The following is a 14908-nucleotide window of genomic DNA, read 5'->3' on the forward strand; positions in this document are numbered from 1 at the left end:
TTTAATATATGCGATACATATAAATTATATAGGTGATGTGTAATTAATTAATTAGAGCCTATATGTGCATAGACGATGTTAGTATAAATTGCATAGTTGATGTGTGTCGATTTTTTTTTAAGACTCGCCGAGACTTTTTAAATGACAAAAGAGTGATACATCGGAAGTAATTTATACTAACATCGACTATGCAAAAAGCATGTATGTATAAATTACATACATGAAAACTAACCATGATACATCGGAAGTAAATGACAAAAAGCACCCTAAACAGACCATCAATTCTGAACTCCTTCGACACCACCCAAATCCTCGTAGAATACCCTCTTAAGCGTCTCCAAGTTCTCCGGCTCGAACGCCACGGCAAGAGACAACCCACCTTCTTCGCCAGGGCTATGCATGATATACACCAACCCGGCAAATTGCAAACAAGCCCTTCCCATGTAAACCGGCTTCCCCCACCCGAAATCCGCCTCGTAAATCGGCAATCCTTGCCAATTGATAACCCACATATCCGTCCCTGGGAGCGCCCAGTTCCCCTTCTGCAACCCCTTCACATCGCTGACGCCCTCCAAGTAGTCGACAAGCGAGCGGATGAACTCGTCATTTAGTCGAGCAGCTACCGCGCGGATCCTCTCCGCGTTTGATTGGATCGATTCGGATAGGACATCCTCGACGCGGGCGGCGGCGGATGCTCGGAAAATGCCGTTGCCGAGGTAGCCGGCGGGGAGCGGCGGACTGACACGTGTGCGGGCGTCGGCTGTGAAGTAGAGCCGCGTCTGCTGGGTGTTCGACGGATTGCGGGCTTTACACGCGCATTTCCAGACGAAGGCGACGACCGCGGCGAAGGTGGAGATGGGTCTGCCTCCTTTAGTGGTTTTGAGGGAATTGAGTTGGGTTTTAGAGATCTTCAGGATCGTGGAGTCGAATGGGGACTTGGGCTGTGGTGGGGTTTGGGCGTGGTACTCGACGTGGTCGAAGGATATAGACGGTGGGGATCGAGCTTTGAGGATCGTGCGGTCGACTGATGGAGGGACGGTGACCTCGGCGCCCCGGGCGATGTCCGACCAGGTGTTGACGAAGTGGAGCGCGCCAAGCCCGTCGGCGGCGGTGTGGTGCACGGCGGCTCCCAAGCACACGCCCCCGCACTTGAAGAAGGTCACCTGCACCGAAGTTCAAACGATTTGTGAGTATAGTTTTTGCCATTTTCCTTTTGCTTTTCTTTTTCAGATGGATAAAAGATTTTACCAAAGGAAACGGTTTGAAGATAAAGATTAGTGAGGCTAGTGAGCCTATTATTTGGATACGAACACTTGATATTTTCAACGCAATTAACAAGAAAAAAGGGGGGAAAGACACCGAAGAACTCACCTGAAACATGGCCAAGATGGGATTCCCAGCCTCCACAGAGGGCACGAACGTCATTCTCGTCTCAGTCGACGGGACGAACTCCCCCAAATCTTCTACCGTGGCTTCCGACCTAGCCACGACGAACAGAACCCCTTCTCCGGTGCACTGGATCTCGACCCGGCCGGTCCGGTCCAGGGCAAGCCGGCCGGCCAAGGGATAGAAGTAAACCAAGGTCTTGGCCAAGGAGGCCTTCATCGTCTCCGGTGAGAAGAAGGTGGGATCCCCATTTGGCTTGTAGAAGTACACCGTTGGTGTGTGACTCCTGGCTACTAAGAGGTCTAGGTTTGATAGCCATAGTGCATGCTTGGGAGTCTCCTCGCTTGGGACTACTAAGCTGGATTCCAATACCTTCACTTCCATCACTTGCAAACATACAAGAGACTTCCCCTTCTCTCCCTCTCCCTTTCCCTCTCCCTTTATCTCACTTATCATTGCACTAGTTAGAAAATTTTATAAATCACACCCCCTATTTTGCCAATTTTGTCATTCACATTTCCTTTTGAGAATTTTATAATTCAATTCCTTATTTTATTTTTCTTCTAATTTTCGTTCAACAGCCTAAATTAACTTGAATAGTATCAACAAAAAATATTTTATTATAATATACTAAATAATTTATAGAATACGTAAATTTCCCTTGTCTCTTTTATTTATTTTATTTTCTCATATCTTCCTTCATCATGCCTAAGTCGAAAGTGTTGATCCTAAAATCAGAGTTGTCGAGATGCTCTACTCGCTCCACCTTCTCTGGGAAACCTCCAATTGGAACAAGGAGAGGAAGAAGAAGAAGAAGAGGAGGAGGAGGAGATAAAATGACGGTGTTGACGACTACGGTGAGAGGAGGTTGGGAAAGATGAAGGAAGATAATAGAGCGGTAGAAAGAAGGGGAGGAGATAGTAGGAGTATTTTAGTAATTTAATTAATGTCGGTTAGTTAAAATAACTAAGTATTGAATAAAAATTTAAGAAAAAAAAATGTCCTAAAAAATAGAGTGTAAATCACAAAATAAATAAATTATATATTCTGATTTGTAATATTTCCTGCTAATTATCACACGTTTTTTTAAATTAAAATAACCAGTTACATTATTGTTTGTATTGTGCTAACAGTGCCCCTCTATTTTAAAGGGTTAATTACATTTTGTTTTTTGTGAATATTTTCTAAATTTCTTTTCCACAAATATCCCTAATTTAAGATAACTTTTACTCAAAGAGTCCATAAAATAATGGTGAAATCTACGTTGATTTTTCTTAGGTCAACGGTATTATATGGATAAAAAAAAAGTCCAGAGATATATGTAAAAAATTGTCTAGTTTTGGGGTTAATTATAATTATTCTTATTTTATACTTATGAATGAACTCCTATAACTGCGAGGTCAAAATATAATTAACTCATTTTTATAGATAGACTGTGAGTAAGTAAGCTAATTGTAAGTCACACAAAAAATTAGTTATTTTTAATATATAAATCGAGTAACTAAGTGATACTGATAATAAATTTAAATTAAGTGTGTTAGCAAACTATATAACTAATAATTTTTAAATATAAATCGCTAATATAATTATAAAGTGCTAAATGAGTTAAAACTCGTAGGTTGAGAATCTATCCATAGATATATTAAAATTTAAAATACGTATTTTATTATAATCAATTTGATCAATAGATCTACTTGGGGCAGGATTATCGAATGCGTGTCTATAAACAGCAGGCATAATTATTATGATCATGCTATGGAAATTAAATTGGGAGAGAGCTCATCGTGGGCATATAATAAATACAATTGATATATTAAATAACAAATATCTATGTAATAGAATGGTAACGATAACAAACTTAAGGGGAAAATATAATTTACACTTATGTAGTTAGACTAAAATTCAGAATGTTATTATTATAGTTTCAACCTATATACAACTGCTTCATCGATATTAATTTATTTATAAAAAGACTCAAATACCCTTTCATTTTGTAGCAATTAATTAACAAATATGTCTTTTTCTTGTGAAAATAATTTTGTCTTTTTCTTTTCTAATCCCGATCTTTCTCACTTTTACATTTTAGACGGTATAAATATTTTAAAATAAGATAACATAAAAATCTAAATAGCCAAACGTGTAACACTTTTAATAGAGAATTATTGCTACCATTAGTCTTTAATGATCTTATATAGATTTGAATTACAAGGAAGCTAAGCGACGTAAATAAAAATTTACGACGGCATTTTAGACATTGACCTAATTGTATGGAATAAAAGTATGATAAATTTCCAGCTTCTCTTTACTCTAACTTCCAAGCTTCATGGTGATTTTAACATCAGGAAGCTTTGATGCAATATTAGGCACAACTTGCTAGTATATATGTTATACAAACAGTGATCATCATCTTCACGAGGGGACCGTAATAAAAAGTATACTTGTTGCTATATATATGTGGAGAATCCAATGTAAACTTGGATCTAGATCCCATAGCAGGGAGTGAGGGGACTCAAGTTCTGGTACCAAACTAAGAGGACAAGTCTGGGCAGCACCAGAAACACATTCCTCTGAAGAACAAAATATACTTGGATTATACTGGCAGACACATTCGAGATTTATAAGCAGCCATTAGTTATTAGCATTTTGTAGAATTTGGAAGTGTCAGGTGAAAATGGATAATTATTATATTAATTATGTTATTTTTTTTACATCTAAACAGCATAAAATGACGGACTTTCAAGAAGTTATTGCTTATTTTTTTTCTACTTTCTAGCTTTGGTGCACACCAACGAAGTTAAATTGTATTTCCATGTCGTAATATGACCCAATATTATATTATATATCTAAAGAAAAATTAGCAATCAAAAAACAAAGGGCGATTTGTAATAAAAATTCCTTCAATTTTCTCAGAAATATATATCTCAAATTATTAAATTACAATTTTGGGTTTTTTGACGGTATTAATCCTAACAATTTTTTTTTAAAATGTTGTGTCCTAAAAAAAGGTCACGCATCTATATACAACTGTACACTCTAATTTTCAACAATATGTATATTGAGATTTTTAAAAAAATACATTACTTATGTAATTTATACGCATTGCCTATGCAAAAGGTACGCTTTAATTTTTAGCAATATGCGTATAGAGATTTTTAAAATATATGTCACATATTACTTACGTAATTTATATGCATCGTCTATACAAAAGGTACGTTCTAATTTTCAATAATATGCACATTGAAATTTAAAAGAAACGTCATGTGTCATCCATGTAATTTATTTTTATCATCTATGCAAAATATATACTGTAATTTTCAACAATATGCGCATCGAGATATTAAAAATACGTCATGCATCACCTATATAATTTATACGCATCGTCTATGCAAAAGTTACGCTCTAATTTTTAACAATGTGTGCATCGTGATTAAACGGTTGGATTGAATTAGAGAAAAGATAAATTAATAAAAAAGCCTGAAATTATAATTCAAAGGCCTATTTTTATCAATTAAAAAATTAAAGAACTTTTAATCGCTCCGAAAAACAAAGACTTACGTCATGGTGATTATTTTTTAGATAATCCAAATATGACGATCAAAAAGCCCGCCTAAGCATAAAAACTTTCTTTTAGAGAAAGTGAGGTTTTCTTCTATGTATGTACAACTCCTGTGAGATCTTCAAGAAGTGCCAAAGCTTCACCAACTAGAAAGTTGCAAATGTCAGACTCCTTCATATTAAGTATAAGTTCCTCTTAATTAGGGGTGACAATCGAGTCAGGTTAGCCGGTTCCGATTGAGATAGATTCGGATTGGGTCATAATAATGCAAACAAAAATACGATTTGTTTATTAAACGAGTTAGAATTTTTAAACATTAATATGATCCATCTATTAAACGGTTTACACGAGTCATAAACGAGTTATCGAGTGGTACAAATTATTTAAATTTTTATAAGCTATTCAGTTTATAAACGAATTAACGGGTGGTATAAATTATTCAGATTATAAATGAGTTTATTCAAGTTGTAAACGAGTTTATTCAGATTATAAATAGATTTTTTTTTGTGTTATAAATGAATTAATCTAGTCGTAAACGGGTTAGTCGGGACATGAACGGTTATCGTGATATAAACAAGTTAGCGGATATGGTTATAAACGGGTTAATCAAATTGTGGTAATAAACATGAACACAATATATTTAATAATCAAGTTAGAGGGATTGACTAAATGATTGAACCTGATTAAACTATACGCAAACTCATTTAACTTAGTTCCTCTTCATGATGCATCCAACTGTTCATATAGCATGTTCAGTCCTCTAGAAAGGGGCCCCCTTAGTTTGACTAGAGTCTTGTGGGGGGATAAGATGGTAGCGGTAGGCAGAGAAGAATTTAGAATTTGATCGATCTACTTCTGGAATTACTTCCAACCGAGGTGATGACAACATGCCTCAAGACAAGCCTCTTTCACTTATACAGAATAAAGTCAGTATTAATATAATTCTTTTAATTCATTATTCTAGCATAAGAGAACTTATGCCAGTTTAAGTTACTCTACTATTTAATTGTATACTAATATAATGTGTAATCATTATATTTGATATGATATAAGTTAAAATAATAAGTTGATAAAAAGATTAAAATACTTTTTATAATGAATGAATGAGGAGAAGAGAAGAAAGAGGGAAAATAATTAAAATGATAGTTAATTGAAATAATGTCTTTCAAAAGTAAAATAGTAATTAGTAAATATAAAAATATTAGATCTAAGATGAGGAGAGAGAAGTATGCATTACTATACCAGTATATGCCTAAGTGATTGTTTCATACTTCCATTTAGGGGTGAAAACGGATCGGATACTGATCAGATAGTACTCAACCCATATCCGGATCTATATTTTTAGTCTGGATACGGATTCGAATACGGATATTTGACGGATAGCAAAATTTAAAACCATATCTTAACTAAACGGATACGAATAATTTTCGGATAGAGGATCGGATCTTAAATGGATATTGATTAAATTTAAAATAATTATAATATTTTATTTAGATATAATTTATACAAAATTATTAAGAGTTTTATGACAAATAATTTTTTTGTATGTCAAATTTATAAAATTAGAGAAATTAATCTCTATAAATAATATATAACATATTATTAGTAACAATATTAATATTTACTATTTAAATAAGCAAATAAAAACTATAAATCTTAAAAAATATGCAGGTAAACGGATATCCGATATCTGTATCCGAACTCGAAAAATATTTCCGACCTGTATCTGAATCTGTATCCGAATTTTTTTTAAAAATTGTATCCGTATCCGAATCGGATAGAAATTTTTTATTCGAATCCGATCCGAATCGGGTCGAATAGCGGGTCGGGTCAGAGTTAATCCGACCCGTTTTCACCCCTACTTCCATTGCTTCATTAGTATAAGCCTATTCTTATTCAACAAATGAATGGGGCAAAACCATTCTGGGCCTTTTGGAAAGTCCTACATTAAGGAAAGTAAGATAACAAGTCCATGCTAATTGATTGCAAAATAAGTTTGTTACTTTAAGAACATAAATAAATAGTTATTAGCTTTATTCTCTAGAAAAGAAGGGGGAAAAAAAAAAAACTCTGCCCTCACAGGTCTTTGTAGCAATTGTAAAAGAGCTGATTGATCGTAAAACAAGTTTATTTCTCATTTAATGAAGAAAAGCATACACATGGCAAGAAATATAGGAAGTCTTTGAAATGAATAATTTCCTTTCAACTGCTGACCCCATGGTTCCCCTAGGGAGTGATTTCTACTTCCAATGAATCACAAATCATATGCCACTTATCATAATATATAGCTTAGAGATTTCCCCAAGCACTTTTAGTAGCTAATTCTAACTCCCAAGTATCCTCCTATCTCTCCATCCATCTGCTTAAGAAGTAGAGACATAGATGAATTGGCGCATCTCTTTAATGGCTTTTCTAAGACTTTGGTAATGGTTTCCCTGCTAAGAATGACTGAAACAAACGAAATGCTCTCCTTGGCTGGATCAATGGCACCTCATGCCCTGCTCCTCTCACTGAGGCAAATGTTAACCCTTCATAGACTTCAGACCATCCACCAACCTATGCAATTTTACATAAACCAAACACCATAAGAACATTATCAAAAGAAAATAAGACCATAATTATATAGGGAAATTCTTGTTTTAACCCTTACATTTTTTTTCCTTTATTTTGGTTTGACCCTAGCTTTTTTAGGGTATCCTATTTGAACCATGTTTTCTTCGATATTAATTTTAAAGGGTTAAAATATGTTTTACCCCATGTATTTTCGACAAAAATCACTTTGTGTATTCTTTGAACTTTGACTGAACTTTAATTGCAAACATATTTAACAAAGATAAAAAGTAACTAAAATGACCGTGCTTATGCCAAATAAATATGTTATTAAAGAGAAAATTTCAGAGTAACTTAATTAGTGGTAACATAAATATTCAGGGAAATGAAATAAATTTTATTAGAATGGTGACATTTTCTTAGATGAAAGGCACAGACACTATTAATTTTGGATGAAAAATTAATTTAACAGTAGCAATTAAATCAAAATTTCGAGACGAAATAGACTCATAGTGATGATTTTCATCCAAAATATATGAGGCTAGAATGTACTTAACCAAAGAATAACATAAGGATCACTGATAGTTTAACATGGGATATCAGTTTCTATGGAAAAAAAATCTAATGGATGAATTTTTTTTCTCTCTAAATAACAGTCAGAAAAGGCAAGATAGAATTGAAAAATTAAGAAAATAAAAGATGGGGTTAACAAAGAAATATCCCTTTAATCTAAGACCATATTACAATTAACTCACCTGTCCACCCGTGTACCATGGATACCAAGAGATCTTGACCTTTAGACGTAGATGGTTGATTGAGAACCTCGTCGCCGTTACTGGAACTACCGAGTCTGTATCACCACTGAGATCCAAAAGTGATACAAAAATCACACCATATGTATATATATATATATGAAGAAATTGGTTCTTGTAAACTATACATTAATAGGTTTTAATTATTTGTACACTTTAATTGTTAGCACTTACCTAAACATCCATATCCTTAGCCCTGCTTTGATAAGCTCCTTGTATGTTGGTAGCATGGAAAATTGTGCATCTCGCCACTCCTTGATAAGTACATCACTGTAGGAAAACAAACAAACAGCAATAAAGCACTAATATGTCACAATATAATATTATGGATTAATTCAAACTAACAAATTCTCTAATAAAATAGAGAGATACCAACTTTATCATCGAAAGCCTATAGTACCTTTATCTCCTTTTTTTCTTGTTTCCTTAGCTTGTTAAGGTCAACCACAGTGGCCCAATTAATGGTCGATTCCTACTGACTCATGATTAAGATTATGAATTCGAATTCTATCGTGTCTATTGGAGATGATGTTTAATGAAGAAAGCTATAGCTCTTTTTTTATGGCCTAAATAAGTACAATTAATAAAGTTTTTCGGAGTATTTTTGGTCAATTCTTTCATAAAATTAAATAAACCATAGTCTAGATTAATGGCAGTTAGTGACTAATAACAGTAGTCTTACCTGCACGCAGTCCATTTGTAAGGGATGCCAGTAGTATTTGCATGCATGGCTTTTTGCACATCAGCCCGGTTGTAGTACTTCTCCGCGTAGTTCTCAGTGCACGGATCGTAGCCATAAGAGCGGCGGCGGAGGAGGGTGTTCTTGAGCCTGAGAGGCGACCGCCGGCCGGCCGTGGAGTTGGAGGCTGCGCTGCAGGAAGGCGTGTAGATGCTGTACTGATCGATGTCGCCGAACTCGTGGTTCATCGCGAAGTTGACGGCGTCGTCGCAGCGGTTGGAGGTCTTGGTGGCGCTGAAGTTGCACGACGTGAGGATCGATCGGTAGGTCCGGTCGGAGATCATGGCGTGAGTCCACCAGTAGGAGATGGTGCCGAGGCTGTCGTAGTAGTTGTCGGTGACGGCGTTGCCGACCTGATCATGGCCGGGAAAGTTTTTATCAGACCATGGATTCTAGTAGAAAGAGGTGTGCGTCGGTGGGCTAATCATGGACCGAATAAAAGGGTTCAGTCTTTCAAATATATATATATATATATATATATATATATATGTCGATATTTCCGTTTATAACAAACAAGTCTAACTAGAGCCGCCAAAATCTTAGTTTCAAACTAGTTAAAAGTTTGTGTTAAGGTTGGTTGGGCTACTCAAAGTTTGGGCTCTGGCCTCCAAACAAGGCCCAAAGAAGAAGAATTTTCTAGTTTGCACATTATATTTTATCTTTATTATTGACATCTCATATAAGTATTTATCATTGACTTTGTATTTTTCTTAAAAACACCCGAGATGAGTTGATGTAACTTGATATATTTGACAATTATAATATCTCTAAAGTCAAAAGAGGGTGGATCAAGGATAAATTTACAAGGAGGAATAAGTTGATAAATATCCACCTTATAAAAGGCTATATAGGATGTAAATACATTAAAGTTCCTTATAAAAGGTCAGAGACATTTTATCTCAATACATAATCTTCATATTTGACTATACCATCAAAAAATATTTGGTTAAATATGGTTGGATTTCTCATCAGGTAATTGCTTCCAAGTACTACAAAGGTGATGCTTCTTTTTTCATTGCCAATAAATAAATGATAGCAGAAGGGTTAAGTATGCAATTAATACTCACAAGAAATCCCTTGAGGTTGATGAAATCTTCTGATGAAGCTTTATTGTAATCCACAATTTTCTTTGCTAACTGAGGGACGTAGTGCCCTAAGATAGAAAAAAATAATTAGAAGATATATACGGTTAGTAGATAAAACTATGAAATTTAAGAGGACATATGAAATCTTAGACAGGCCTTAGTAACATATGCTCTATGAAGTTTTTCTATGATTTTATAGTAAAATATTTATGTGAAAAAATATATATATTTCCTTACATAGTGCAAATTAATTTCATAACGTTCTAAAAAGTTTGTATATCTCCACACTCACCAGCATAGCTCTCCCCAGAAATGTAGAAATCTCGATTTTTATACTGTGGAAATCTCGAAAACCAACCGATCAAAAATTTCAGTGCATCCTGAGCTGCATCTCGAAATGAACATGATCATATATATATATATGAACTAGTGCAATAAACTTGTAGATATTGAAAAGAAATAAATGCATTCAATTATATTAACAAGCAATGCTAATGATACATAAATATATATACCAGTTCGTTCATCCCCAGAAGTCTTAAGATCCGAGCTAGAATTCGTGTAGGAGAAGCCCACACCGGCAGGCGATTCGAGAAATAAAATGTTTGCTTCTGTAAAAATTATGTAATTGGTTTAGATTAAGAATTGAAATGATCGACTATGTAAAATGATATTTGAATTTAATAATTTATTTTGACCTGTGTTCCATGAGTATTTGTTGAGATATAATGATGAACCATTGCGCTTAATCCGAAATGGTCCTATCTCTTCTGATGCACCATAAGCCACCGAAGAACAACCTGGACCTGTTAAAGAGTCCAAACTCTAAACGTATGAATGGATGTTGTTTAATAATTAGTTGGAAAACAATTCTCCTCACAAGTTTAGGCATAGTCATTTGATAAATAAGTATATTGAGAACAATTAGGCGAATGGAATGTTGGACGAGTATTTTTGGATTCGTTCGAATCCCAGCAACTTTAGTTTAACCAACACATTATTACATTCTCACTTTTAAGAATAGACATCAACAATGAAAAATTATATTAGCAAGATTAATCCACTAAAGAGATAATAAGCTACATATGTAAGGTGGCATAAACCACAAAACTTGTTTTCCATCTGGAGCCCTCTCCAATCACAAGGCACAAACAGGCTATAATTTTATCCATGACTTGCTTTTGAAACAATCATTAAATTTATATACAGTATATGATTCGCAATTTTTGTGCATAATTAATACTTTCCAGCAATACACAAGGAGGTCTTTCCATTAGATACCACGAGAAGAATATTTTTATGCATGTATACCCACCAATCAATTGGAAATTAGCGATGTTCTAATAATGGAACTTCCAACTAATTTTTCTGATAAATATAAGCAAATTGCAATGCGTCCTCTTGATGTGCTACCTAGCTTTTATTCCTCAGACAAACAACAATTAATGCTAATCAAGAAAAGTATATGGTACCGTCCCTCTTGAATTATTACCACACTAATATATATGTGTACACACTATCATATGTTTCTTTTTCCCTACTGATGTTTTGTATCTCATGAGACATGAAATAACACTTTAGCAAGTAGAAGCCAAGGTACCAAACATCATAAAGTCCAAACCCAACCCACCCACTCTCTCTCTCTCTCTCTCTCTATAGATATATGTACACACATAAAGAGGCATGAAAGATTTTAAGCCCCTTTTTAAAAGGATATCTCCTTTTCCCTACCTTTAATCCCAACGCGTGCCCTAAAGTAACGCTTCTCTTTCTTGTCCCACCTCTCTCCCATAACCAAGTCAAAAACTTACACACATATATAATAGAAAATAGAAGACGATCGCGAGAGAGAGAGAGAGAGAGAGAGAGAGAGAGAGAGAGAGAGAGAGAGAGAGAGCAGTCATTATTCCTCTCTCTCAGCCTTCGGCTAAGACTAAGAACTCAAAAAGGAAAAGGCATCAAGGTGGGGTTTGTGAAGCAGAAAAAAGTTACTGCATGCAGCAGTGAGAGTTGTGGGGTTGTGTTGTTTGTATTCCTGTGTTTGCATCCACTGTGATGATGACATGAGATGAAACAAAAAGAATAAAAATAGGGAGCGGTGAGAGATAAAGGAGGAGGGCTGCAGGGATTTGGATCTCTATGTCACATGAATCTGCTGCAATGGATTGGAAGTAACTGCAAAGGAGCATGTAGCAGCATCCTTGCGATATCCTTCACGCGATTTGTGAATCTTTTGGTGGAGTGAGAAAGATCTCATGATAAGGTTTTCAGATATAAGAAGTGAGATTAGTCAAGGAAAAGAGAGAGAGAGAGAGAGAGAATAAAATGAGATTGAAGGGATAAAGAACAAAAGACAGTAGCAAAAGTTTAGTAGGTGATCAAGAGAGAGGTACTAAAGAATATATAACTGTGAACAAGTTGTTAACTTGGAATAATCTCTATAGTCTACTGAGGCAGAAGCTATCATTCCAGTGATGCATCTTTTGCTCAGAGAATAATAAGCAGTACTTCTCACATGTTAAGTGAAGCTCGTCAAGTTTGGAAGAAAAGAATCCAAGTAAACACATCAGAAGAGCCAAACTGCAAATACCCTGGACTTTGCCGTTAACACTTCCCCAGAGCTCACGTTAGCACATCCGAGTACTCTAGTCTAACATGCGCCGGTTGAGTTGTAAATGATCAGCTGTGAGGTCTTCTGGAGCAGGCGTCATCCGTTGTGTCGGCTCCCGAGTTGCCACGTCTGCAGCCTTGTCACGTGCCTCGTGGACACTTGATCGAGAGGGGTCATAAAGTTGTGCCTATAGCTTAGCTCGTATATTTATTGTGGTAGTTGTTGTCGACCTAAACACTAGTCTTCTCAATTTGCTCATCATTTTGGAATCAACGTCGCTTCCAAACAACTCACGAAACTATAAGCAAACCAAGAAGAGGAGGTAGAAGAAGCAGAAGAAGAATTGAGATTGTGTTTAAGTCTTGCTACAAGTTTTAATAATTCAAAAATTTTCTTTATCAAATCCTTTTCGATTTACAAACCTTGTTAAATCATTCATGATAGAAAAGATAAAGCAAAATGGGAATGAGAAGATATAGTTGAATAATTAAAGAATACTAACCTCCATTTAGCCATAGAACAAGTGGCTTCTCATCAGCATCAATGGTAGCCTCAGTTAGCCAGTAGAAGAGAGCCCTTCCGTGCTCTTTGTTCACAGTGACGTAGCCAGAAAACTGCTTAAAAGACACTGGTGGTTGACCTGGAAGTGCCCATATCTTATCACGATCTTGTTCATCTAGTGCTCCAGATGAACTGGTGATCGCTACCAAGAGGAGGAGAGATATGAAGCCAAATGTGGCATGGGAACACCTCTCCATCTCTAACTCCTTATCTGGTCACTCAAGTAGGGGTGCATATATATAAGATTACAAGGACAATTATAGGCTTTGGAGTTTGGATGGGCTCTGAGTCTGATGCTAGATTTGGTAGCTAGGCCTCCTTTCTAGATGATATGGCAGTGCATTTAACAATGGCGTGCATATATGTGTGGGTTATAGGTGAGAGAAGGGTAGATAACGTCCTACATTGCCATTAATATTTGCTTCAGAGATGGAGTTAGCCCAAAGGATAGACCCATAAATGCAATCCCATCCAATGCAGAACTCTCTCTCTCTCTCTCTCTCTCTCTCTCTCTCTCTCTCTCTCTCTCTCTCTCTCTCTAGATCTGTTTGTGTGTGAATGTGGAAAGGTAAGTGGATGAAGGTAGATGAGCTTGGGGACTCGGTGAGAAGTGAAGAGACTTGGGGTTTTGTTGAACAACATAAAGAGGTTTGAGCACTCGGTAAGGAGCAAGATGTTGGTCTTATCGTGTGAGCTTTCCTAGGTGGAAGTAGGACAAGTTTGGGAACTAATACAACTGTTACCTTTAGCCCAAAATTTAACACATATATTAGCGATGTTTAAAGAACAAAAACATAAGAATATGATATTATGCAGAAGACAATATTTCTAAAATGACAAAATTACACTTAAAGAATTGATCAATTGTGGAGGCTTAAGGTTAGAATTTAGCGCGCGCCACACTAATTAAATCAGTGCCCATAAAATTTGAACTTGAAATTATTCATCTGTCTCTTTGATACTCTGTGCATAATATTATGTTTAAGTTAGTATCAATTCTAAATATATAAAAACACTAGGCAATAAAATTGTGTAAATCTCATCAACGTCCTTAACGAGAAATCATCATGTGCTTTTAATTATTACTATTATTATTTTTAAAGATCATTGTACTTTTAAGTTACTCTTGGTTTGATATAATGGTGAATATTTTTTTGTTGCAAACTAGATCTGTGACAATTTGTTAGTAGGAAAATTCAAAAAAATTTGTGGTTAATAGCCTCATAAGTCTTGTATCTAATGACTTTTGAATGAAGTAATTCCGAGGTCGGAATAAAAAGATATGACTGAAACAGTGAAGGAATGTCAAAATTGGATAGAAATAGAAATACTGGTATTATGGCGGCCGTCGGCCGGTGAATAGCTGTGAGATAGTGGTCGGTCATATGAGTGGGTGGCTCATGAAGGTAGAAATTGGGTTTCTAGATTAGATCTATTCCTAGGAAAATAAATGGCTACGATTAAAAGAGTAAATATGAGGTAATAAAATTAATTAAAGTCAATATTCATTTCATGATAATAATAATCCATGACCACTCCTATTTATAAGAGTAGAGTCATAGCAAACTGGATCCAACTAGCGTAGATACGCAAATTATTTGCTTTAAT

General features: G+C 35.5%; 2 protein-coding genes across 2 annotated transcripts; both read right to left on the bottom strand.

Moving 5' to 3' along the window:
* Positions 1-234: 234 nt before the first annotated feature.
* On the bottom strand, positions 235-1871 carry LOC140800479 (putrescine hydroxycinnamoyltransferase 1-like). Its single transcript, XM_073155294.1, has 2 exons — positions 1372-1871; positions 235-1163 (listed from the first exon to the last, which is right to left on the bottom strand). Exons 1-2 carry the CDS (start codon positions 1840-1842, stop codon positions 279-281), a joined length of 1356 nt encoding a protein of 451 aa, XP_073011395.1. The 5' UTR covers positions 1843-1871; the 3' UTR covers positions 235-278.
* Positions 1872-7052: 5181 nt separating this feature from the next.
* On the bottom strand, positions 7053-13660 carry LOC140799601 (serine carboxypeptidase 24-like). Its single transcript, XM_073153980.1, has 9 exons — positions 13242-13660; positions 10827-10934; positions 10644-10739; positions 10421-10513; positions 10111-10196; positions 8987-9396; positions 8479-8574; positions 8248-8353; positions 7053-7498 (listed from the first exon to the last, which is right to left on the bottom strand). Exons 1-9 carry the CDS (start codon positions 13495-13497, stop codon positions 7355-7357), a joined length of 1395 nt encoding a protein of 464 aa, XP_073010081.1. The 5' UTR covers positions 13498-13660; the 3' UTR covers positions 7053-7354.
* Between the last annotated feature and the right edge of the window lie 1248 nt (positions 13661-14908).

This window comes from Typha latifolia, chromosome 13 (assembly GCF_019914945.1).
Source record: "Typha latifolia isolate L0001 chromosome 13, TyphaL0001v2, whole genome shotgun sequence".
Taxonomy (NCBI): domain Eukaryota; kingdom Viridiplantae; phylum Streptophyta; class Magnoliopsida; order Poales; family Typhaceae; genus Typha; species Typha latifolia.